At 49.6% G+C, this 21,619-nt stretch overlaps 1 protein-coding gene across 2 annotated transcripts; it reads left to right on the top strand.

Moving 5' to 3' along the window:
- Positions 1 to 1,426: 1,426 nt before the first annotated feature.
- On the top strand, positions 1,427 to 20,999 carry PPCDC (phosphopantothenoylcysteine decarboxylase). 2 transcript variants are annotated; one of them, XM_074156260.1, is made up of 7 exons: positions 1,427 to 1,541; positions 2,210 to 2,334; positions 3,322 to 3,488; positions 9,103 to 9,198; positions 12,103 to 12,231; positions 14,028 to 14,196; positions 17,455 to 17,600. In XM_074156260.1, the coding sequence occupies exons 3-7, from the start codon at positions 3,336 to 3,338 to the stop codon at positions 17,550 to 17,552; spliced, it is 645 nt and encodes a 214-aa protein (XP_074012361.1). In that variant the 5' UTR covers positions 1,427 to 1,541; positions 2,210 to 2,334; positions 3,322 to 3,335; the 3' UTR covers positions 17,553 to 17,600. The 2 variants fall into 2 exon arrangements, with proteins under 2 accessions (XP_074012361.1, XP_074012362.1); XM_074156261.1 differs by lacking the exons at positions 1,427 to 1,541; positions 2,210 to 2,334; positions 17,455 to 17,600 and adding an exon at positions 19,759 to 20,999 and having other exon boundaries at positions 3,328 to 3,488.
- Positions 21,000 to 21,619: the final 620 nt, after the last annotated feature.

Below are 21,619 nucleotides of genomic sequence, written 5' to 3'. Positions count from 1 at the left end.
TCCTGAAGGGGCGAGCGCTGAAAACCCACCCCTGCTCTGGCTCCCAAGCCTTCCTGCCCCCAGGGAGGGGGGGACACACTGTAACCCCGCTGATTTTTAACCTGCGACCGCTTCTGAGGGGGGGGCTGCGGTGGCCGTGATCCCAGCTGCGGCCCGCGGGGCAGGGGGAGAGAGAGATGACGCTTGGGGGTTTTCACTGCCCTCTCCCCGCCGCTTTCCGCGGCTGGTGCCACAGAGCTCTCTTCCCTGTCCCGTGGCCCGTTTGTAGCTGCCAGCCTTTGAGGGATGCCCGGAGCCGGCTGCTTTTAAGCCATTTTCTGGGAAGCACGTGCACCACCCCCTGCCCCAGCTCTCCTGCGCTTCTGTGACAGACAGTAGATAAGCCTCCTTGAACCCGCTTTCCCCCTGCTGGCTCTCTGCGGCTGCCCCGAACCCTGCGGGAAAGGTTTTGCTCCCGGTCTGTTAATGCCCTGCTGGGCTCATCCGTTGCCAGGAGGTGCCTGCCTCCTGTGCGGATGCGGGAGCAGCTGATGGCCCTGCACCCATCAGACACCCCTTTTCTCTACCCTCCTCCCGTAGCAGCAAGTTCTCTGTTGCCCTCTGACACCTCGAAAACCTTGCCTGAGCTAGGATCCTCCCTTAAACGGCTTTCCCAGCACGGGAAGGGCATGGACCTGTTGGAGCAGGGCCAGAGGAGGCCCCGGAGATGCTGGGAGGGCTGGAGCCCCTCTGCTGTGAGGACAGGCTGAGAGAGTTGGGGGCCTTCAGCCTGGACAAGAGAAGGCTCCGGGGAGACCTTAGAGCCCCTTCCAGTCCCTCAAGGGGCTCCAGGAAAGCTGGGGAGGGACTCTTGATCAGGGAGGGGAGCCATAGGACGAGGGGGAAGGGTTTGACACTGAAAGAGGGAAGATTTAGATGAAATGTGGGGAAGAAACTCTTTGCTGTGAGGGTGGTGAGACCCTGGCCCAGGTTGCCCAGAGAAGCTGTGGCTGCCCCATCCCTGGAGGGGTTCAAGGCTATGTTGGAGGGAGCTTAGAGCAACCTGGTCTGGTGGGAGGTGTCCCTGCCCAGGGCAGGGGGCGGCTCTGGCTGATCTCTAAGGTCCCTTCTAACCCTGTGATTCTGAGGAGCTTTAAACGCCCGGCAGCGATCCAGCCCGTAGCCTCTTGCTCCCCGGCGCTGCGGAGCAGCTGCTCCCGGGGGGCCGAGGGCCCGCCAGCCCCTCTCTGGCTGCCCGGGAGTGCGTGAGGCTCCGGGGACTGCCGTTGCCTGAGAGGCACGGCGGGGTGGCAGGCAGGGGGTGGCCGGGCCCGGGAGGGGAAGCACAGGGAGCCACCGCCATGTTACCGCCTGAGGGCCCCGCCGCCCTGCACATGCGCCAGCGGAGCCAATCAGCGTTTCCCAGCCTGCCCTTCGGCTTCCGGGGCGCCGAGGGGTCACGCCCCCGTTGCCTGGCGACGGCGCAGGAGGGCTGAGGCCTACGCTGGGAGCAGGCCGTGGGGTTGTCGCTCTCCTCACCGGGCTCCCTCCTGCTTCTACCGGTATATAAACGTTGCTTCTTTATGTTTCGGAAGCGCCTGGGGTACCTAGGTTCTGTTCTCCGCCTCAGCGGCCTTTTGAAGCTATGTTCAGCTGTTAAAAAGCTAATAAAATAACTAAATTGGCTTGTGAGCTGCTTGCTTCCTAATGGCTTCGTAGCTGCGTTTGGGTAAGAGGAACGCGTGGCTCGGAGTGTGGTACTCTTTGTTTTGTCACTGATAGTCCTTTTTGAAAACTGCCGGTTAAAAAATTATGTCTTCTCCCCCAGGCTTTGAGATCTGGATGCCTCAGTGAATTAATTGTCGTTCAGTTAATCGTAAGGGAAGCGGGTATTTTCCTTGCTGTGATGGTATTAACTTATCTTTAATTAGATATAGATAAACATGTAAAGCATTGCGGTAGCGTTGAAATTGCCCAGCCAGTATATGTGCTGGGTTTCCTTGCCTTTAATTACTCTTGCTAATCAGTGCTTAGAAACTCAAGCTGCTAACCTGTTCCTATCCTAGCCATTTTTTATAAACACACTGAGAAGCCTCAGGGGCCCGAGTTAAATGTATTTAATTCCAAGCAGAGTGTGGAAAAAGGTGGTGTTATTGCTGCTGTGCTGCAGCTGATAGGTGCTGGTGTGGCTGGGTGCGGAGGTCAGGCTGATGCCTAACTGAATCACCAGGTGAAGGATCCCCAATTGAACCCGCTGCCAAGTCATCCTGGGGAAGGACCGAAGGGGGCAAATTCCTCTCTCTCGGAAATCCAGCCCCCTTACTACAAAAGCCTGGTCCTGAAAATAAGGGCAAGGTAAACATCTCTTTCTTCCTTTTTTGTTCTACCCACAATGCTTCTGAGTAGCTTCCTCCCAATAGCAAGGATGTCAGTAACATTGAACAAACTTCACTGAATCCCGGTGTAACGTCTTCACTAGAAATGTGTTTTTCAGATTATTTTTTTAAGAAGTGGGTTTACTCTTTGCTAATCGCTCGTTAAGCAGAGATGTTTGTGTTAATTCTGCAGAGGAGGCCTGAGACACAGCTGCTGGCTCAGCCCACCTTCCAAAGCGGCCATGGATCCCTTCGCTTGGCGCTGGCAGGGGAGCCAGCAGTTATTTCTGACATTCAGGTCCCTGAGAAGGTGTTTTCACTCGGTGGCTGTTGGTGTTTTCACTCGGTGGCTGTTGTTTTCTACCTCTTATTCACTGTTTGATTGGGTTTTTTCCCTGTCTGCTAGGGAGTCATTTCTAGCCCAGCTGTAAATCCGTAGTGATGCAATAGGAAGTAAGATGATAAAGCTTGCCTCAGGGCCCCACATTTTTTAATTATTAAAATGCCTCCCTGCATTTATTACTCACCAGAGAGTACGAAGGGAGATCAGCCCAGCTGGGGGTTGCTTGTCTTCCTGGCAGTCAGTGTGAAAGGTAGATTTATTGTAAACTCTGACTTTGTTCAACGTGTCGGAGTCTATCTCTGTTTTGGGGGCCGTGGGCTTTACCAGAACACTTTTGCGGCCTGCCTGTGCAGGTTTTAGTGTTCTCTTTACCAGTATCGGAGAGAAAATTGTAATTAAACTAGGAGGACCAGACTACTGCTATGCTTAAAGGTCTGCTGATGCCCAAAAGCTTAGGGGGTTGGGGTCTGGGTGTTCATCCTCAGCCTGAATAACTCCAGAGTCGGCGTAGTCCAGGCTTAAAATCTTTGTCCTTGGGAATAAATTGATGTTGGAGCCGTGCTGCGCTGTCCTCGCTCGGAGGCACCATTAGTCAAGTGTCTTTCTTTTTCTGTGCTTTTGTAGAGTTTGAGCAGAGCATGGAGCCCTTCTCGGCTCCAGAACCAGGGTTTCCTGCAGAAAAGACCTCATCGGCGCAGCTGAAAACATTCCGTGTCCTGGTGGGTGTGACTGGGAGCGTGGCAGCCCTGAAGCTGCCTCTCCTCATTGCCGAATTGCTGAAAATCCCGGGGGTGAGTAAATCTATTGGTAGAAGTCTCATAAAGTTGGTGGTATCCTGTTTTTCCATTTTGAGGAAAGATTTGATGGCTTCCGTTGAAATGAAAAGTTCCTTCTGGCTTTGAGCTCTTTAGTTTAAAAATTTGTCATGGGGGTGGTTCTCCTGTTTTTAAAAAATCGATTCATACTTTTTCCTATCGTTACATACTTCTTTATACAGAAGAGTTAGGTTTAAAAATGAATTTTTAAGGGCAGTAACTGTTCCTGGATATTTCCATAGGCAGACATTTAGGTTCTGGTATATGAAAGCAGCATTGTTCAGCTCAGCTTGCTTCGTTCTCTCAAAAATGACTGAATAGGTCCTTGTCTTGGTTTGTGTGGGCTTTTTTTTTTTCTGGAATATGTCCTTCTTTGAGTCAAATTATCGGATCTGGCTACGAACGCAGGTGGATGCTTTGTGGAACTTGAAATCTCCAATTGGGACCTTGCAGTTTTCCCTAGGCAAGATGTGGAGTTTGCAAAAATGGGCGCTGCTGTCTGAGCAACAAAGGGAAAACGGGTCTTCTGAAAACAGAAAGGGAAAATACAAGCCACTTTATGGGTCTTTATGGGTATTTTTACTCCAGTTTATTGCTGGAGTAACAGAGGTGTCCAGCAGAGGCCACTAGTGACTACAATCGGGGAGGGAAAACATGCTAACTTGTGCTGTAGAAGAAAATTAGAGGAAAACATAGAAAACCTTTAGCAAATGTTTTGGAGCAGGTGAAATGAAAAAGTGGCAGGAGCAAGAGGGTGTATTTACATACCCAGATATATTTGCCAGATTGCTTAACGAATATCCTTCGGGGTGATTTAGGAGGCTTTGCCCGTAGGTGTGTGAACACAGAGTCAGAGGAGGTGCAGTCCCAGCGTAACTCTGAAGTACCTGGTTGATGTTGCTGTCAGAGCTGGGATGGGGACCGGGGTGTCTTCTAATCCCCCGTCTCTCAGCCTGGCTTCCCGATTGTCTCTTTTCCTTTGCTCGTGGTGCTTGGAACATCCTTCTTTACAGGTGAGAGGAAGAACGCAAATGACCCACCCTAGGAATCTAGGTCAAACGCATTCCTTCTCTCTCAGCATTTGATTCGTAATTAAAAACTGCAGATGGCTGGACCGGAGTTCTCTGTGAAGGCCCACAGGTCCTGTGACATCCGTTGCCGGCTTTGCGCCCACTGGTTTTAGGCTTTTGTTGCACAAAAGGCAAAAGTGAATTATCCTGTCCAGTTCTGGGCTCCCCAGTTCAGGAAGGACAGGGAACTGCTGGAGAGGGTACAGCAGAGGGCTACAAAGATGATGAGGGGCCTGGAGCATCTCTCTGATGAGGAAAGGCTGAAGGACTTGGGGCTTTTTAGTCTGGAGAAGAGAAGACTGAGGGAGGATCTGATCAACGCCTATGAATACTTAAAGGGTGGGTGTCAGGAGGATGGGGACAGTCTTTTCTCAGTGGTGCCCAGTGAGAGGACAAGAGGAAACGGGCACAAACTGGAACATAAGAAGTTGCATCTCAACATGAGGAGGAACTCCTTTCCTTTGAGGGTGGCAGAGCCCTGAAAGAGGCTGCCCAGAGAGGTGGTGGAGTCTCCTTCTCTGGAGACATTCAAACCCTGCCTGGACACGTTCCTGTGCAACCTGCTCTGGGTGGACCTGCTTGGGGAGGGGGGTTGGACTAGATGATCTCCGGGGGTCCCTTCCAACCCTGTATCGTTCTGGGATTCTGTGAGCTTCTGGTACTTGACTTGTTAATTAAAATTATTTATTTACTCGTGTCTGATGTGATTTCAAGACCTGATCTAAAGCCTGCTGGGTCGGTGTAACTTTTCTAATTTCATTGGAAACAATGGGACAGGACTTTAAAAAGCCATGGGTGGAAGCAGGGCAGGAGCGGAGGAAGTCTTTGATACGAAAGGAGATGTGGTCAGAGGCTTGAAACCGGGGCGGTTAGTTTAAATTGATGTTTTGACGTGAAGGACACTGGGTGAACAACTTGGCGGTGTGTATTGGCGCTCATTCAAACATCTCCTTGAGAGTGATAATGGATGTGACTACATCTTACTGCCTTTTGTTTAACCTCTTTGAAGATCTAGGAAATTTAGATGGCATCAGCTTACGCCTTTCAGGTTATTACCCTTGCACCTGGTGTTGTGGGGAGACAGCATACGGTGTCTCGTCAGGACACTGTGGGTATGCTACAAAAAAACCCCACCAATCCCTGGTATTTTTGGAGTGGCCTGGCAGGAAGATGATGACCAAAAATCACATTGGCAGAATGTTGGTTAGTCATAAAGATAAGAAACAGCAAAGTTTTTTGTGTGGGTGAAATGTATTCCTCTGGAAGCTATGGGATGTGATCTGGATTTCCAGGTGGAAATCACCTCACATCGTTTCGTTGTGCTCCGGCCAGGTAGCCTCTATGCCAGGCGCCGTTTGACAAAGGAGCTACTCATTCTTTTCTGCAGCAGATGTTATCAGAGCTCAGTCTGCGCGTAACGATTTTGCTGTCAAAACTGGGAAAGTATGACAAAAGGTAATCAAACCCCCCACCCCCCGGCCCCTTACCCCAAGCTGTGATAGGAGAATCCTCCAACACACACCAGCATGAACACAGGAGGAGAGCAGTTTTGCAGAAAAGTTTATTCTGGAGAATTGGCTGAAGCGGGCCAAATGAAAGAACTTGAACTAGTCTAAACTCTCTCCAGTAAAGGGGTTTGAGTGTGGCTAGACTTGACTTTACTGTTTAAGCAGAGAGATAACCACAGGCAAACAGAGGGTGTGCCAGGTAAATAGAAAGGGGAAAAAAAAAAAAAAAGCTATGTAGGCTAAAGTGATCTTGAGAACACTGATCTCTTTCCAACGTAGCTGGAGGGACATGAAGGACTTGCTCAGAACGAGGGATCCAGCAGCCCACCCCAGCAGAAAACCTTAATTAGGGAGAATATTTAACTGAGAGAGTTCTAATTAATAGGGTTTCTTGGGAGAGTGGTGGAGTCACCACCGCTGAGAGTCCTTGAACGTATCCCTCTGGTGTGCTCTGGCTTGTAGTGGGTTGGATGCAGTACTCAATAGCCAGTTATTCTCTGTTCTCGGGCTCATGCTTTGAAGAAATCAGTGTTTATTTAAGGCCAGAGATGGTTATGAAACCATCTTAACAAAAAGGAAAAAAGCAGAGTGTCTTTTGGGGACTTTTACGTATCCTTTAGTCTTAGAGGGGTATTTCTGGTCTAGCTTAGAAAACTTTGAATAATGTTGCAATTGAAGTAGCAAGTGACAAAATATATTGTGGTAGATCAGGTTGTGTCGGCTAAAAATCTTTATACTGTTATGGCTACCTGTAAAATAATATCACTAACAAACATTACCGCTGAGAGCTTTTAGTGCAGACCTGGCCTACTGGTACCATTTCAGAGAGCGGACATCCCCCTTTAAACTGCACGTCGCTCTTTAAAATCACCAAATAAATAGCATCTTGCAGACTGTGAGAGGTTTAACACCTCGCCAAAGCCCGTGGCGTAGCAGAGAGCAGTGTTAGCACCTTCGCAGGTGTCGCTGCTTGGCTCCAAAAAGCTTCCTGTGAGGTGAGGTTAATCTGGAAACAATACGGTTGATCGCTGTCAATATGATCTTCACACTCGAAAGCGCTAGAAACGCAGCTGTGATTCCAAGCCAAGGTCGCTTGAAAAAGAGCAGGCGTTTAGAACTAGAGGCAAAGAATCAAATATATAGCACCAAACACTGGTGGTATGTGCAGCTCTATTTTCCATTGCTCTTTCTTCAGGAAATGGGAGAAATTACCGAAGACAAATTAGATGCGAAGGCTGGGATTTTTCCACTGCTCCCAGCTCTTATTCTAGTTGTGTAGGGTGCAGATAATCAACACCCCTCCCTTCCCAGTCGAACGGATAGTGTGGGGGAGACAGGTTAACATGTTTTGTCACTTCGACCGCTGCTGTTGAAGATACCTCCTTGGAGGTTTTTGGCAGTCTTGAGTGCGCAGACCGAGGGCTTCGTCAGCTTTGTACCTCAGGCCGCAGTTTTTTAGCAGGAAGGAGGTGTTGGTGAGGCTGGTTTCTCCCCATCTCTCCGTTGGGCAAATAGAACCACGCGGTGAGTTGCACTGTGAACTGCTTGGCTGGGGTTGAAAACGGCCAATAACAAGGAAAAGGGTTATTTTTCACTGTAATCGGTGGCCAGAGGTGCATCTTCCACATTTAAGTCTTCGCAGAACACTCCCTCCCTGTGTTGTTCAATCTCTTGGCTGGTTTTAAGGTGACATCCTTGGGAGGAATTTGTGGCTGGTCCTGGTGTGTGCAGACGGCTCCGCTTCACTGCATGTGCCAGGCAGCTCTTTGCGACGTTTGTCAGAGCTACAACTTTGAGCAGGTCATGCGACATGTAGAAACCAGGGGGAAAAAAAAAAAACCACTCATTTTTAACACTTTTTCCACTCGTTAAAGATTTCTGTAGGAGGAAACGAAAGGATCTCGTGTCATAGGGCGTCTCAGCGCCTCGTAACTGTGCAAAATGAACATCCAAGGGACACGGTCAGATTTCCCCAGTATATACCATATAACTGAAGATTCCGCTGGCTTTCAACAAAGCAGGCAGGTTTATCTAAGATTTTGCAGAGAACCTTTCTGTATTTTCACCCGGTCTCTTTTTCCTTTGTGGAGGCCACTGCTTTACTCTTTTGGCTGCACAGAAACCCTGTGCTATGAACATTACCTAAACAGAGGTTTTCTTCTTTCCAGCATCTACCTGGATAGGAAGGATAGCTGGAAGACACAACTCTGTTTTACTTCTGCTATTTTTACCCCTGGCTGGAGCAAGTTTTAAAAACATAGTTTTTAAAAGTCATATCCAGTGGTCTGTAGCTACCTCCCCACCTTTGGCATTGAGAGAGAGAGAGGCAGGGGCAGAAAGAGAGGTGCATGATGCAGTCCATTTGACCACAAAATCATTCTCTGTCTTCCCAAGCCGCTCTTTCTAGTGCAGCAGAGGTTGTCTTGCTTTGCACTGGTGGCGCTGAGACCCAGCTCATCCATCAGGGGGACTTTTGATCGCTCAAGAGCTGTGCTTTCTCATGGCAGAGAGCTTCCTCTTGGCTCCGAGTGTGGGAAGAGTGATCCTCCACGTGCCATGTGGGCATGCCACCCCTCGGCAGTCCTCTGGGCTGCGGTTAAGGAAATCCACCGAGGCAAGATCCTCTCCTACTCCCTTTGGCAGGTGAATTGTGAGATTAAAGGGCATCTTTCGCAGAGCTTTGGTTTGCTGCTTCTTAGAGTCTCTTTGAAGTTCTGTGGAGAACTGCATCTCATCCTGACCTGCTCTGTCTTCTCTGCTGTCACCGCTGTGAACTGGCCATGGGAACGTGTTTAGCAGGCGGTGACTAATCACCTGCCCGTTTTAGGGTGGCATGAAAGCAGTCTTTGGCTCCTGTCAACACCTGCAGTGGCCTGGCCTTTCAGCTGCAATTAGGGGAAGGTCCTCCAAGAAATCCACATAGCTTTCCAAATCTTTGAGCCTTCCTCCTCTACCCAGCTTTACAGGATTGTCCTCAAGTCTAACCATTTTCTGTCTTTCTTTTCCAATTAGCTCGAAGTCAAGGTGGTCACTACAGAGAGAGCAAAGCATTTCTACAATGCCCAGGAGATTCCCGTCACCCTCTACAGGGATGAAGATGAATGGCAGGTGAGTTGTTCTTCCTTTAGAGACTGCAAAGGCTTCTGTCCTGTCCCCACTAGCCACACATCTTGTAATTCAAGTTGCTCTGTCACGCACTCATGCCTTCTGCTTCCAGAAGGCCAGTGGGTCATGCTTCAGGAAAAAGCATTCAGGAATCTCCCAGGCTCCCTGGGAGATTCACTTAGTTGTTTGAGTGCTGAACAGCAAATAAAAGTGTTCCTCTAACTTTCTTTGCAAGAGACCACATTAATTTTTTTTTTTTTTTTTTTTTTTTTTCATCCCGGGCCAAGGCTCCCTTCTTTGTTCTAGCAATGTATGCTTTGGAATATGGCTTTCAAAGAATGTGGTTCCAACTGTACTGTAAATAAAGATGAAAAGAAACAGTCAGGACAGCCTATCAGAGGATTTTGTACCTCCCTGGCAGACTTCAGCAGGCAGTGAGCGGTAGAAATGGTCTCTCACCACCCCGGGCTCAGCCGCTACCTGCAACTCTGAGAGGAGTATCAGGAAATGTCAAGAAAGCCACTGCAGAATCGCGGTGAGGGTGTTTGGTGCTTGTCGTGAGTCATACTTGTCACGAAGGTGACGGCTTAATTCTCCTCAACACGACGTACTCTGAATCTCCAGACATCGCTGACATTCACAAAACTACCCACGCTGCTTGGAAACTTAGTCTGGTGTCTGACTGGGCAGCCTTGTGCTGGTGGGGCCACCCTGCTGTATCGGTACAGAGGATGGCCAGTATCTGGAGCTGTCGTGCACCACTGTGGTAGGGGCTGGAACTTAGAGAGGTTCTCCTGGTGGAAGCAATGTTTATCTTGGAGGTGTCCCCCTCTGTGTTCATGCACATACATAGAGGAGTCATTCCAGTAAGTGATAACTCGGTTGTCAGGGCTGTGAACGTGTCTAGACCCTGTAAAGTGGCTTTTTCTCTTGACTACAGTTTTGCCGACATGCTTTGAGAGTCGCTGGGGGAGAAGAAGTTTATTATATAAACATCAACATTTGTTTTTCTATACATTTTCTCTGTACTTTGCAGTAGCGATCTGAGTCCGAGGTCATCTTCTTTTTACCAGTTCTCCTGCCAACGGACTCACATTGAGCATTGCCTTTCTGTGGAGACAGGCGTGCTAATGGCAGTTAACCGTTAGCCCAGCCAGCTTTCTAGCTGGTCTAGGAGACTGGTGGAGATGTGCCGAGTCCCAGGGTGCTACAGCTCCAGGCAGTTATATCTGAGGAGCCCTTGGTGGGGTGATAGAAGAGGAGCGGGTGAGGCTTTGAGGTCTGCTGGCGCACCGGAAAGGCGGCTCGGAGCCCTTAGAACATGCCCTTCCAACAGAAGGGTGGGAAAAAAGCCCGCTCAGCATCTGTTTGTGGAATATTTTACTCTGAAAATAAACCTACAATTTACAGTGCTTCTAGGAAAAGTAGAAGCGAGTGGAGGAGCTGGGAAAGGTGTCAGGAAGCAGCAGCTTTCCGGATGCTGCCTTTTTTGTTGTGGTTTCCAGTGACTCAGAGAAGGAACAGTTTGTGGCCCTGATACACCTCTTACTGGCCTGTGGTTGTGTGTGTCCTCTGGGGATTAAGCACCTGATGCTGTTCGCTGCTTCTCTTGACACTTTCCCAGTTAACTGCGCTCTGAAGAAAAGACTGGGACTCTCTTGAGCAACTCAGAGCTTTACTGAAAATGAAAATATTCATTTAGAGCCAAGAGGAGAGAGGTGCCCGGTTGGCTAAACCTCATCCGTCATAGAGAAAACTAACAGGACTGTTCCCTACTGTCATTACGAGGGTTTATTTTGCTGCTGTGGGTATCATTAGGTGCTTAATTGAAAAGTGACTTGTGCCGTTAGGGGTCTGTACATCGTTAAAAGGCAGTGGGCAGCTTCACTTCAAAGAAATGGGAAGCTTATAAATGACATGGAGTCCTCAGCACAGGAAGGACATGGACCTGTTGGAGCTGGTCCAGAGGAGGCCCCGGAGATGCTGGGAGGGCTGGAGCCCCTCTGCTGTGAGGACAGGCTGAGAGAGTTGGGGGGTTCAGCCTGGAGAAGAGAAGGCTTCGGGGAGACCGTAGAGCCCCCTTCCAGTCTCTAAAGGGGCTCCAGGAAAGCTGGGGAGGGACTCTGGATCAGGGAGGGGAGCCATAGGAGGAGGGGGAAGGGTTTGACACTGAAAGAGGGGAGATTTAGATGAGATATTATGGAGAAATTCTTTGCTGTGAGGGTGGCGAGAGCCTGGCCCAGGTTGCCCAGAGAAGCTGTGGCTGCCCCATACCTGGAGGGGTTCAAGGCCATGTTGGAGGGGGCTTGGAGCAACCTGGTCTGGTGGGAGGTGTCCATGCCCAGGGCAGGGGGGTTGGAACTTGATGATCTTTAAGGTCCCTTCCAACCCAACCCATTTTATGATTCTATGACATGGGTTCCTCATGTGACCCCAATGTGACCCCTGGTTTGGTCCTGTCTAGCTTCAGTTGGCTGAAAGGATGGAACTCTTTTCTCCGCTGCGCGTTGAGGGAGCTCTTATGAACAATTCTGAAGCTGAGGGATGATGTGGATGGGGAAAGCTCTTCCCTGCGAGTTCAAATCTGTGGCTGTTGGACGTGGGAATTGTCTTTGTGGGGAGAGGATGCCCATTTGTAGAGCACTGAGCACATTAGTGCTGTCTGTGAACTTCCTAACCGTCGGTGCAACACGGCCTTCACTGGAGGAGGGAGGGAGTCAGCAAAGTGAGTGCTGGCTGCCGTCCCTGCAGGTTCCCCACGCATTCAGATCTTGCTCAGCGTGAGAGTAGTCCTTTTCCCTTGCCTTTACGTGGTGGTTACTACTGTGGGATTGATAAGATGAAGTGCCAATTTTTCATGGCATTTGTTGGGAGGGTTCGCTAATCGGCGTCTTGTCTCATCCCCAGCTGTGGAAAGGTCGTTCGGACCCAGTCCTGCACATCGAGCTCCGACGCTGGGCTGACCTGATGTTGGTGGCACCTCTCGATGCAAACACGCTGGCAAAGCTCGCCAACGGCATCTGTGACAACCTGCTGGTGAGTAACAGGAGCTCTGCCCCAGAGTTCTCTCACCTCCCCGCCTTAAGACTGTCCGACCTTTCTTTCATGGAAACTCTTGTGCTTCTGCCGCATCGAGAACAGTGAGATTTGCATGTTCTGCTCCCACTTCATGTGTTGTCTCTCTCTTCCTCCAGTACGGTTCCCCTGTTCCTTCTCAAACAGTTATTCTTTCCTTCCCTGACCCACGTCCCTTTACACTCCTCCTCGGCTCTGTCAGTCTCTTCCATGATGTCCCAGTCCCTGCTTTGTGCCTTTCCTGCTTTTCTCCGATGGGTGATATTTCTCTCTTTCTACCTCCACCCTCTCTCCGTCATGCATGTACACACACACGCGCGCTTGCACTCACTTTTGAGTTCCTCTCTGCGTTTTTCAAATGCAATCTGGAAAGACACCTGTGAGATCAGATAAAATTGTTTACTTCCTGCTGCCTCACCTCCTCCCTCACCTAACTGCACAGCGCAGAAATTCAGACACTCTCGTACTTACTTACCTTCCAGTTTCAGCTATTTTGCTTGTTCAGGCTTGTTTTTCTGGTATTAAAGGTGCTCTGGCTTGGAGGCCGATCAGAAAGTGTCTTAAAAGAGCGTGTGCTTTTCTGTTGGGTGCAGGGGAACTTCAGCATGGCTGAATGCTTTGCGTCCAGACGTTAGGAGAAGTTGTAAGCATTAACCACCCAAAAGATCTGCCGGGGAGCTGCAGTGGGAGGGACAAGCAATGCCTTGTCCTTCTGGGTCCCCGCGGTGCTACAGGTGTGATGGTGGTAGCAGAGGGAAGAGCTCAGGAAGGATGTCAGGGACAAACAAAGTCCTGCCAGTCTTTTTGGAGAGGAAGAGGTAGCTCCAGGAAAGGAAAGCAAGTGCCAGAGGCGCTGGTTGGCAAGTTACGACAGATTCTAGCAGGCTTTCCTGTGCTGGGAAGGGTTCAAATCACAGGGCATAAGAAAGGATGGGCAGGGTTCTCGTAAGCACTCTGTGATCTGAGCAGAGACCCTGCTCCAGGGACTCTTGCTGCCTGGGAAGCTCCCTTTGCGTGACTGAAATGCTGCTAGGCCTAGGGGAAGTGATGGGCATTGTATCACGAGCAACCAGCATTTATCTTTTGAAGGAGATGAGACGATACTGGGTTATCTGAAAGCTCTGTAGTATTGAGGAGTCAGATAGGATTCCCTGTAGCAGGCGGGAGCTGCTAGATGGTTTGTCATCTGCCAGCATCTTCTGCAACAGCCAGATGTGCTCCTCTTATCCTCTGTTTGTCTCCTGGAAGGGGCAGCGCTTCCCTTGTGAGAAGTTACCGATCCAGTTGGTGTATCGTTGAAAAAGAAGCCTCGCTTGCCAACTTTTTGTGTTTTTTAGTTCTACAGCTGGCTTATCTGAAGTGTTGCCTGGGGATTTCTCTGTAGCTGATATGATCTGTGGCCACCCCTCAGCTTCCCTCAGTCTCCCACATGGGCTGGCAGTCAGCAAGCACGATGTTCCAGCGTGGTTTGCTCCAGCGCTCAGGCTGTTTCCTTGGCCCCAAGAGGGAGCAGGATGGGATCTATCCTCTCTGTAGCCTTCCCTTATCTTTCTTGCCTGTCAGAGATGAGCTTTGCTGGAATGCAGTACAAATTAGTAGCAGCCCTGTAGATCTGGCTGTGGGTTAGTCCAGCTGCACAGACAGATTGAGGCCGTGGGCCCCCTAATGACTCCCAGACTGAGAAAGCGCTTCTGTGCAGCAAAGGGAGAGGAAGGGATAAGGAAAGACTGAGCTGAACCTCTTGGCTTCTCTTGCAGACTTGTGTCATCCGGGCGTGGGATCTAAGCAAACCTCTGCTCTTCTGCCCAGCTATGAACACGGCCATGTGGGAGCATCCCATCACAGCTCGGCAGGTGGAGCAGCTGAAAGGCTTTGGCTACACAGAGATCCCCTGTGTGGTGAAGAAATTAGTGTGTGGAGATGAAGGTTGGTCCTTTTTGCACGTCTTCTGACTGGTTTCCTGCACGAGTGCTGCTCTTATCCCAAAGGGATGTGCATTCTTTTGCCGTGCGGCCTTCAAGATACGTTGAACTGTGGGGAAAAGGTGCTCGCTGCCAGGGTTTATCCAAACTGGAGCTTTGGCCTGTGGTAGCTGATCTCTGTTATTCCTGTTCATTAATTTTTAAGTAGCTGTAAGAGGCTATCCACGTCTCTTTCAAATGAGCCCTTAGATAGGCCTGATATTCAAAAGAAATACTCATTCAAGAAGAAAGTAGATCAAAGAGATGCAAGGCTTTGCGGTGAGTGCTATCAGCCTGGGATTCGGGTGTCCTGACCTTGCCCTCTGCTGTGACTGTGGGCTGTTTTCATCGTGCCCCAGTTCCTCATCTCTAACGTAGGGATAATATCTTATCCCCGAGAGCAGAGAGTGAAAATAAGCGCTTTGTAGCCATGGCTGAGGGTGTAGGTGGACATGCATTTGCTGTTTGTTGTTTGTTGCCTGGGTTACTTTTCAGCTTCCCAATCGAATTTTGATTTGGAGTTTTGACATAAAACTTGTCTGCGAAGTGAAGGAGGCGGGTAGGGAAAGTCATCACACTCAGTTTCAAAAGACTTAACTTCCAGTGCTAAGAAATACTACTAAAATGGTCTCACTTCTATTTTAGGAGCTGCTTTAAATGGAGGTATTTTGCCTTCTGGGAAGCTTTTAGGAGGGTTTTCATGCAAGCAATTTGGATAAATGGATTCCCTTTTTTATCAAAATTTTCTTGGACTAATTGTCTGTAAAATGTCACCCAGTTCTAGCCATAACAGCACAGTAGTATGCTCACTCTTGGGTTTAACAACCTCTAGCAGGATTTTAACCGCTCTGTCGGGTAGTCCAATAAGCAGTCAAAGAGAGGATGTTAAAATATTCTTCATGGTTAAATTCTAGAGCTGGCTACATTTCTGAATTCTTAGGTGGAGGCAATGATTCTAGATAGTGTTTTTTTGGAGCTGAAGACTCTGAAATATTTACAGTTAGGAAAGTGTAGTCAAGTAACTCAGACATCAGTTGAAATATCCTGGACAATTATGCTTCCTCTGGAATTTTAGACCTGATTACATCAAATTTCTTACGTACTTGTAATAACGTTAAGGGAAAACGCCCAAAAGAGCTCATTCTGTGCAGACATTTTGGCAGGAGTGGAAAGGCCATCTGGCATAGCTTCTTTGTCCTTTATTTTTACCCCCTTCATCTTTTTTTGGACATACATAGGACCTCTATCCCTGTAGTGAGTAGCCAAGTGGGTCGTGCGCTTATCCTTGCAGGTTCCTGCACCTGAGCCAGAGCTTTGTTCTTGTCCTCCCAGTTCCACAGGTGGGGGATCTGAGGTGCCAAAGGGCCGTGTGAGTTGAACTCACTAGTGCAAATGGAGTGGGATGGTTGATTTCCACCTTCTGCTGCTCTGCCCTGCCCCATTCCTGGGGGTTTCCGCCCTCGTGAAGGGGCTGCGAGAGCCACAGAAGAGGCTTGTGAATTGCTGTGGTTTGTAGCTCGGAACGGCCAAGCAGACCAGCGTTAATTGGGAGTTACCTCATTACACCAGCGGTCATTTGGGAGCTGCTTCATATTCAGTTCAGCTGACTCTACTGTGGGAGAAAAACACAGGAGAGAGGGATGGTATGGACAGCTGGGACAGCACTGGTCACATCCGACTCGGCTCCGTTCATGTTTGTGAGTCAATTCACAACAAGATTTTCCTGTTGGCAAATGCCAGGATTTCCCTGGCTGTATGGAGGAAAATTATGGGCAAGGCAGTTGTCATGGTTTAACCCCAGCTGGCAAGTAAGCGGCATGCAGCTGATCACTCACTCCCCCACGGTGGGATGGGGGGAAAGAATAAGAAGGGCAAAAGCGAGAAAACTCATTGAGATAAAGACAGTTTAATAATTGAAATGAGTTATAATAATTAATAAAAAATTGTAATGAAAAGGAAAATAACAAAGAGAGAGAAATAAAACCCAAGAAAGGCAAGTGATGCAAATCACAGAATCACAGAATGATATGGGTTTGGAAGGTACCCCCGGAGATCATCTAGTCCAACCCCCTGCCAAAGCAGGTCCACCCAGAGCAGGTTGCACAGGAACGTGTCCAGGCAGGGTTTGAATGTCTCCAGAGAAGGAGACTCCACCACCTCTCTGGGCAGCCTCTTCCAGGGCTCTGCCACCCTCAAAGGAAAGAAGTTCTTCTTCATGTTGAGATGCAACTTCTTATGTTCCAGTTTGTGCCCGTTTCCTCTTGTCCTCTCACTGGGCACCACTGAGAAAAGACTGTCCCCATCCTCCTGACACCCACCCTTTAAGTATTCATAGGTGTTGATCAGATCCCCCCTCAGTCTTCTCTTCTCCAGACAAAAAGCCCCAAGTCCCTCAGCCTTTCCTGGTTAGAGAGGTGCTCCAGGCCCCTCATCATCTTTGTAGCCCCCTGCTGGACGCTCTCCAGCAGTTCCCTGTCCTTCTTGAACTGGGGAGCCCAGAACTGGACCCAGTGCTCCAGGTGGGGCCTCACCAGGGCAGAGCAGAGGGGCAGGATGACCTCCCTCGACCTGCTGGTCACACTCTTCCTGATGCACCTCAGGATGCTATTGGCCTTCTTGGCCACAAGGGCACATTGCTGGCTCATGGGCATCCTGTTGTCCACCAGGACTCCCAGGTCTTTTTCCTCAGAGCTGCTCTCCAGCAGGTCAGCCCCCAGCCTGTCCTGGTGCAGGGGCTTATTCTTCCCCAGGTGCAGCACCTGACACTTGCCCTTGTTGAAAACAAATGCTCACCATGAACCGACCAACGTGCAGCCAGTCCCCGAGCATCAGCTCCCCCGCCATCCTCCCCCCTAGTTTTAGTGCTGAGCACGATGTCTTATGTCATGGGATGTCCCTTTGGTCGGTTGGGGTCAGCTGTCCTGTCTCTGGCCCCTCCCAACTCCCTGTGCACCCCCAGCCCACTCTCTGGTGGGGGATGTGAGGAGCAGAGAAGGCCTTGAGGCTGTGTAAGCCCTGCTCAGCAATAACTGAAACATCCCTATGTTGTCAACACTGTTTCCAGCACCGATCCCAAACACAGCCCCATACTAGCTACTGTGAAGAAAATGAACTTTATCCCAGTCAAAACCAGCGCAGCAGTAATGGACTCCAGGTCTCTGAAGACCCAAACAGTCTCCACCACTGACTTTTTCTTCTCTTCCCCTCTTTCTTTTTTTTTCAGGCCTTTCACCCCAAGGCTGCTTCTTCCACGCTACTTTTCGGTTTTGTGGGTTTCATCCACAAAGGGGTTTGCCTGGCTTCCACCCAAGCAGCAGGTAGCAAAGCTCACACATCTGGTGCAGAAGAAAAGAAGAGTCAGTTTGCACCAGTTTTGTCTGTTGACGTTGTGGTTTGTCTTGCTGTAAAAGAGGTTTATCTTCCTCCACTCGTGTGGCTGGGCTTACCTGAAACGGGCCAGATCCTGAGTTCTTGCATTACAAGCTTCACCTGATTGAATTTTCTTCCGTAGCAAATGGAATTTTTGATGTAGAGTCCGGGGTAAAAAGAGAGTTAAAATAACAAATTAAATAGAGTTGACAATTAACATGTCTCCTTGATTGGATAGTTAAAGGTAAGCTACGGGCTGTTGGCCTTGATGATGTCCGTACACCACGATATGAAGAGAACTTTGAGAGGTGCTGTACCACACACGGGGTGCCTGCAGCAATTTGCCTTTTGCAAAAATGTTTCCAAACTGCTAATATCTTCCATCGGCCTCGGCTGGATTTCTAGAGTATGGCACGCTGGAAGATTTCTGCCTGTAGGCACAAGCTGTGCTGTGAGACGGTCGCCGCAGCAAGATTTTGCTCTGCTAAACCTAAAAATCTAGCTGTGAATTGCCAAAGATGTTGAGGAAGCGGGTGGGCAAAGGCAGTCTTTGGAAATGCTCTTGAAGGGTATAGCTCTGCCAAACCGTGAAGAGGAATTTCTCTTGTGGAGTAGGACCTGTCGGCTGCAGCTCCTCTCCTTAAGGTTAGGAGATTAGAAGGGCCCAAATCTGCCTGTGACTTGTCCACAGGAGGCTTCAGACCTCCTGGGATTTACAGGGCTGAAAAAGGCATAGTGGAGAAGGGGTCTTACTTTGCAGGGAAACCCCATTTTCTTCACTTTCCAGAAGCATCATTCTTCATCACAAATCCTGGTAGATCCAGTTACACCTTCTGTCCTCGCCTCAGGTGGCTCATTTGTCCTGGAAAACTGGGGGTCGGGGTGGCCTGTCCCCTTCCCCTCCATCTCTTGCCTGCCCTCAGGTTGTTACTGTCCTTTGGACTGTGCTGGTTTCACTGCTCATCTCTGTGCTCGCTAACCCAGCTGTGGAAGCAGACCAGAAAAAAAAGATCAAAGCCCTCCAGAACTAATTTCTGATGACAAATAAGGCACATATTTTAAATTATTTGAGCAATTAGCCAGCAGGACAAAGGATCAATAGAGACTCCATTTTTTCAGTCTTCCAATGGAGACAAATGCTGGTGGGAGAAGGATCTTTCCTCAGCCCCAAGCAAATTCCAGGAGTGAATGGGCTGAGTTCCGAGCGCTGAGTTCAGTACACGAGGTCAGACGAGATGATTTAATGACCTCTTGGCCTTAAAATTCTGAACCTCGGTTTAAAAAGTATTTCAGAGGGAAGCGATGGCAGAGAGAGCGCAGATTAGATGCTCATCTGGCAATGTTCATTAGATGTTCACCTAACCAGTCCCAGAGGAAAAGCTTTCACATTTTGTTCTGTACGGTACTGAGTCTTCTCCAAGAATCACTCCCAAGATTCGAGCTGATGCCAATCCAGGACAGCTTTCTCTGAACTGGGTCTAACCGCAGAGTCACGGGAATGGTATGAATTCGGGAAGTCTTATTTTTTATAGGCCAGGGCCATTTCACAAAGATACTCAATACACACGCACACACAATGTTTACACTGGAGAAAGGAGGTGAAATAGGCTATTTTGCTATCCACGTGCTTTTTTGGGGCACTTTTGCACACTTGCCCCCAGGGCAGGGTGAGCTAAGATAGTAACTCCCTGTGCGGTCAAGGGGTAGGTGCAGCCACCTCTGGAGATGATTCAGAACGTGAGGTGCTTATTAAGGTCATATGAGTTGCCTTTTGAGGTTTCCTGCCTCTCTCCATTGACTGAGGAGCTCGTGCTCCTGCTTAGACTGCTGACTTACCAGCCAAACTAAGCCAGCATGAATACTCTTCTCGCTCTTTTCCCCTGATGGCCTTCAACGGTGCCACAAAACCCCTGCAGAACCAGGTGGACCAAGCAGATCCTCTGGTCTCCCCAGTTGCTTTGTGTTGGGCAAGTCCTAAGGAAACACGTGGTGGGGGTACTTGGTGAGCTTTGCTGGGCCAGGCCACCACTGTGCATCCAATCTTCCACAGCGGCACAGCGTGTGGAGAAGTGAGGAGGTGGAAGAGGGGACATACGTGCCTTGTGCCATCTCTGGTGGGACCTCAATTTCACCATGTGGCTTTGCTCTAACCCTGCAGGTCGAGGCGCCATGGCAGAAGTGTGGACCATTGTGGAGAGTGTGAAAAGTATCCTTGAAGAACGGGGCTTGCCGACGGGGAGCTGATGGGTTTGGCACGTATTTGGTTGCCTCCCTGAAGATAAAACCAACAGGAAGCTGAGTGGAGATGGCGAGCAGACCTACGGCATGCTCTTCAACCGAAGGACTCAAACGGTTGTCTTCCAGCTGGTGCCAAACTGAAATGTGGTACTTCACTGCAGACTTTCAGAAACCAAAGCCAACAAGGTACTTCTTTAGTGTGGGAAAACTCTGTGGTATCTCGCAGAGAGGGGGTAACGTTCCACGAGGCCACTCAGCCCCCAGTATTTCACATGCCCTCCTTTCTGAGGAGGCTACAGAAGGAATTTCCAGTGGGGGTCATGCCCAGCAGTTCCCCCAGAGGCTTCTGGAGAGGAGGGTGCTCTGCAAGTCCTGGTGACAGGGACAATGCCAACCCCTTCTAGCCTGTTGGTGTGGGGACATCCCCGCTCTCCAAAGCTGGCTTCACCTTTCCAGCAGGAGTCACTGTCCAAGAAGCATTTCCCCTCCAGGAACTTAATAAAAAAGAGCTTTTAATTCTGCCTCTTGTAACTGCTCTGGGGGAGGTTTGCTCCTAACATCATTGCTAAATCGGTGCGTCTGCATGCTGTTTTTATCAGAGATGAGGAAAAAAATGACTGAAAGAAGCTTAGCCTTTGCCCTTTTGTATCTGTTGACTGGACGGGGATGCAGACATCAACCGTGAACCAAAATGACACCTGCCCCATCTGGGTGCTCCGGATGGAAATGAACAGGCTGGGCCCTTGTGGAAAGCCCTGGCTGGGTGTTTCCCAAGGGAGTGAAGTCAAACTCTGCCTATGATGGTCCTTTCAGCTTGAAAATTAACTCGCTGGCATGAAAAAAATTGGGAAATCCTGTGACCCCCATGGGCCAGAGCAGCCAGGGCTCCCCCAGTCCAGTCTTTCCTTGGAAACGTGATCCAGCTCCAGAGGGGAATGGGAGCAAACTGGGGCTGTGGAACATGTTGCTGTAGCAGAGCAGTGCTGAGCCAGGGAGTTTATTTTTAACTAGATCCACTCAAATTTAAGGCCTTCGGTACAGAATGTGCATCCTGCCTATGGGGGCAACCTTCAGACTGCTACGCATGAGGGAAGAGGTTATCGGGGTATGTTTGCTTTCCTTATCTATTCCACACAAATAAAAACCTCTGAACTTTCCCGTTTTTGGCTTTTCCGCTGACAGAGGCGCTGGGGATTCAGCACTTCAGGGTGTGGAGTCAGAAGGAGCCTCGTGAAGGGCCGTGGTGGTGCTGCGGTCGTGAACTTTGCATTTTGCTATGAAGCCGTTGAGGTGTGACCCACATCGTTTGCTCACGCCGCTGTCTGTCTATCAGGGCATCTTCCTTTATGCTTGTGGAAGGCAGTAAAAGGGATGCTTCTTGGTTTCCATGAGTTTTTTCCTCCTACTTCCAGAGAAATACGTATTCTGGCAGTTGGAACTGTAACTGGACCTTGGGGCTCTCCCCTTGGCTCCCCCATGGGTGTCTTGTGCGGTTGCCATTGCTTATCCTTCCTCCTAAGTCCCTGACTTGGCAACGCAGACAATCGGACAACAAGGTTCCTCATACCGGGTCAAAACACCGTGTCCTTGATAAGCGCTCGCCTGTTAACAAATCTTAAGCTGCTCCAGAAGCATTGGCAGGTACCGTCTGCCTTCTTCTGGCACTGGAGAGCGGGTGAGAAAGTGTGCAGCGTGCACTGCAGAGAGAGAACTCAGCAGAAAGGGGGTAATGTGGCCTTTCTAGATCCAGAATTTATGCTGGGTGGCCTGATGGCACGCAG

The sequence above is a fragment of the Numenius arquata genome, chromosome 11 (genome assembly GCF_964106895.1).
Source record: "Numenius arquata chromosome 11, bNumArq3.hap1.1, whole genome shotgun sequence".
Taxonomy (NCBI): Eukaryota; Metazoa; Chordata; class Aves; order Charadriiformes; family Scolopacidae; genus Numenius; species Numenius arquata.
Note: the sequence above shows the minus strand (reverse complement) of the source record. Positions and strands in the feature narration are given on the sequence as shown.

Bases quoted from the DNA above. Each gene is read 5' to 3' on its own strand.
- PPCDC (XM_074156260.1), top strand. From the start codon at position 3,336: ATGGAGCCCTTCTCGGCTCCAGAACCAGGGTTTCCTGCAGAAAAGACC. The intron at 3,489-9,102 runs GTGAGTAAATCT...TTTTCCAATTAG, and splicing joins AATTGCTGAAAATCCCGGGG to CTCGAAGTCAAGGTGGTCAC. The intron at 12,232-14,027 runs GTGAGTAACAGG...CTTCTCTTGCAG, and splicing joins GCATCTGTGACAACCTGCTG to ACTTGTGTCATCCGGGCGTG.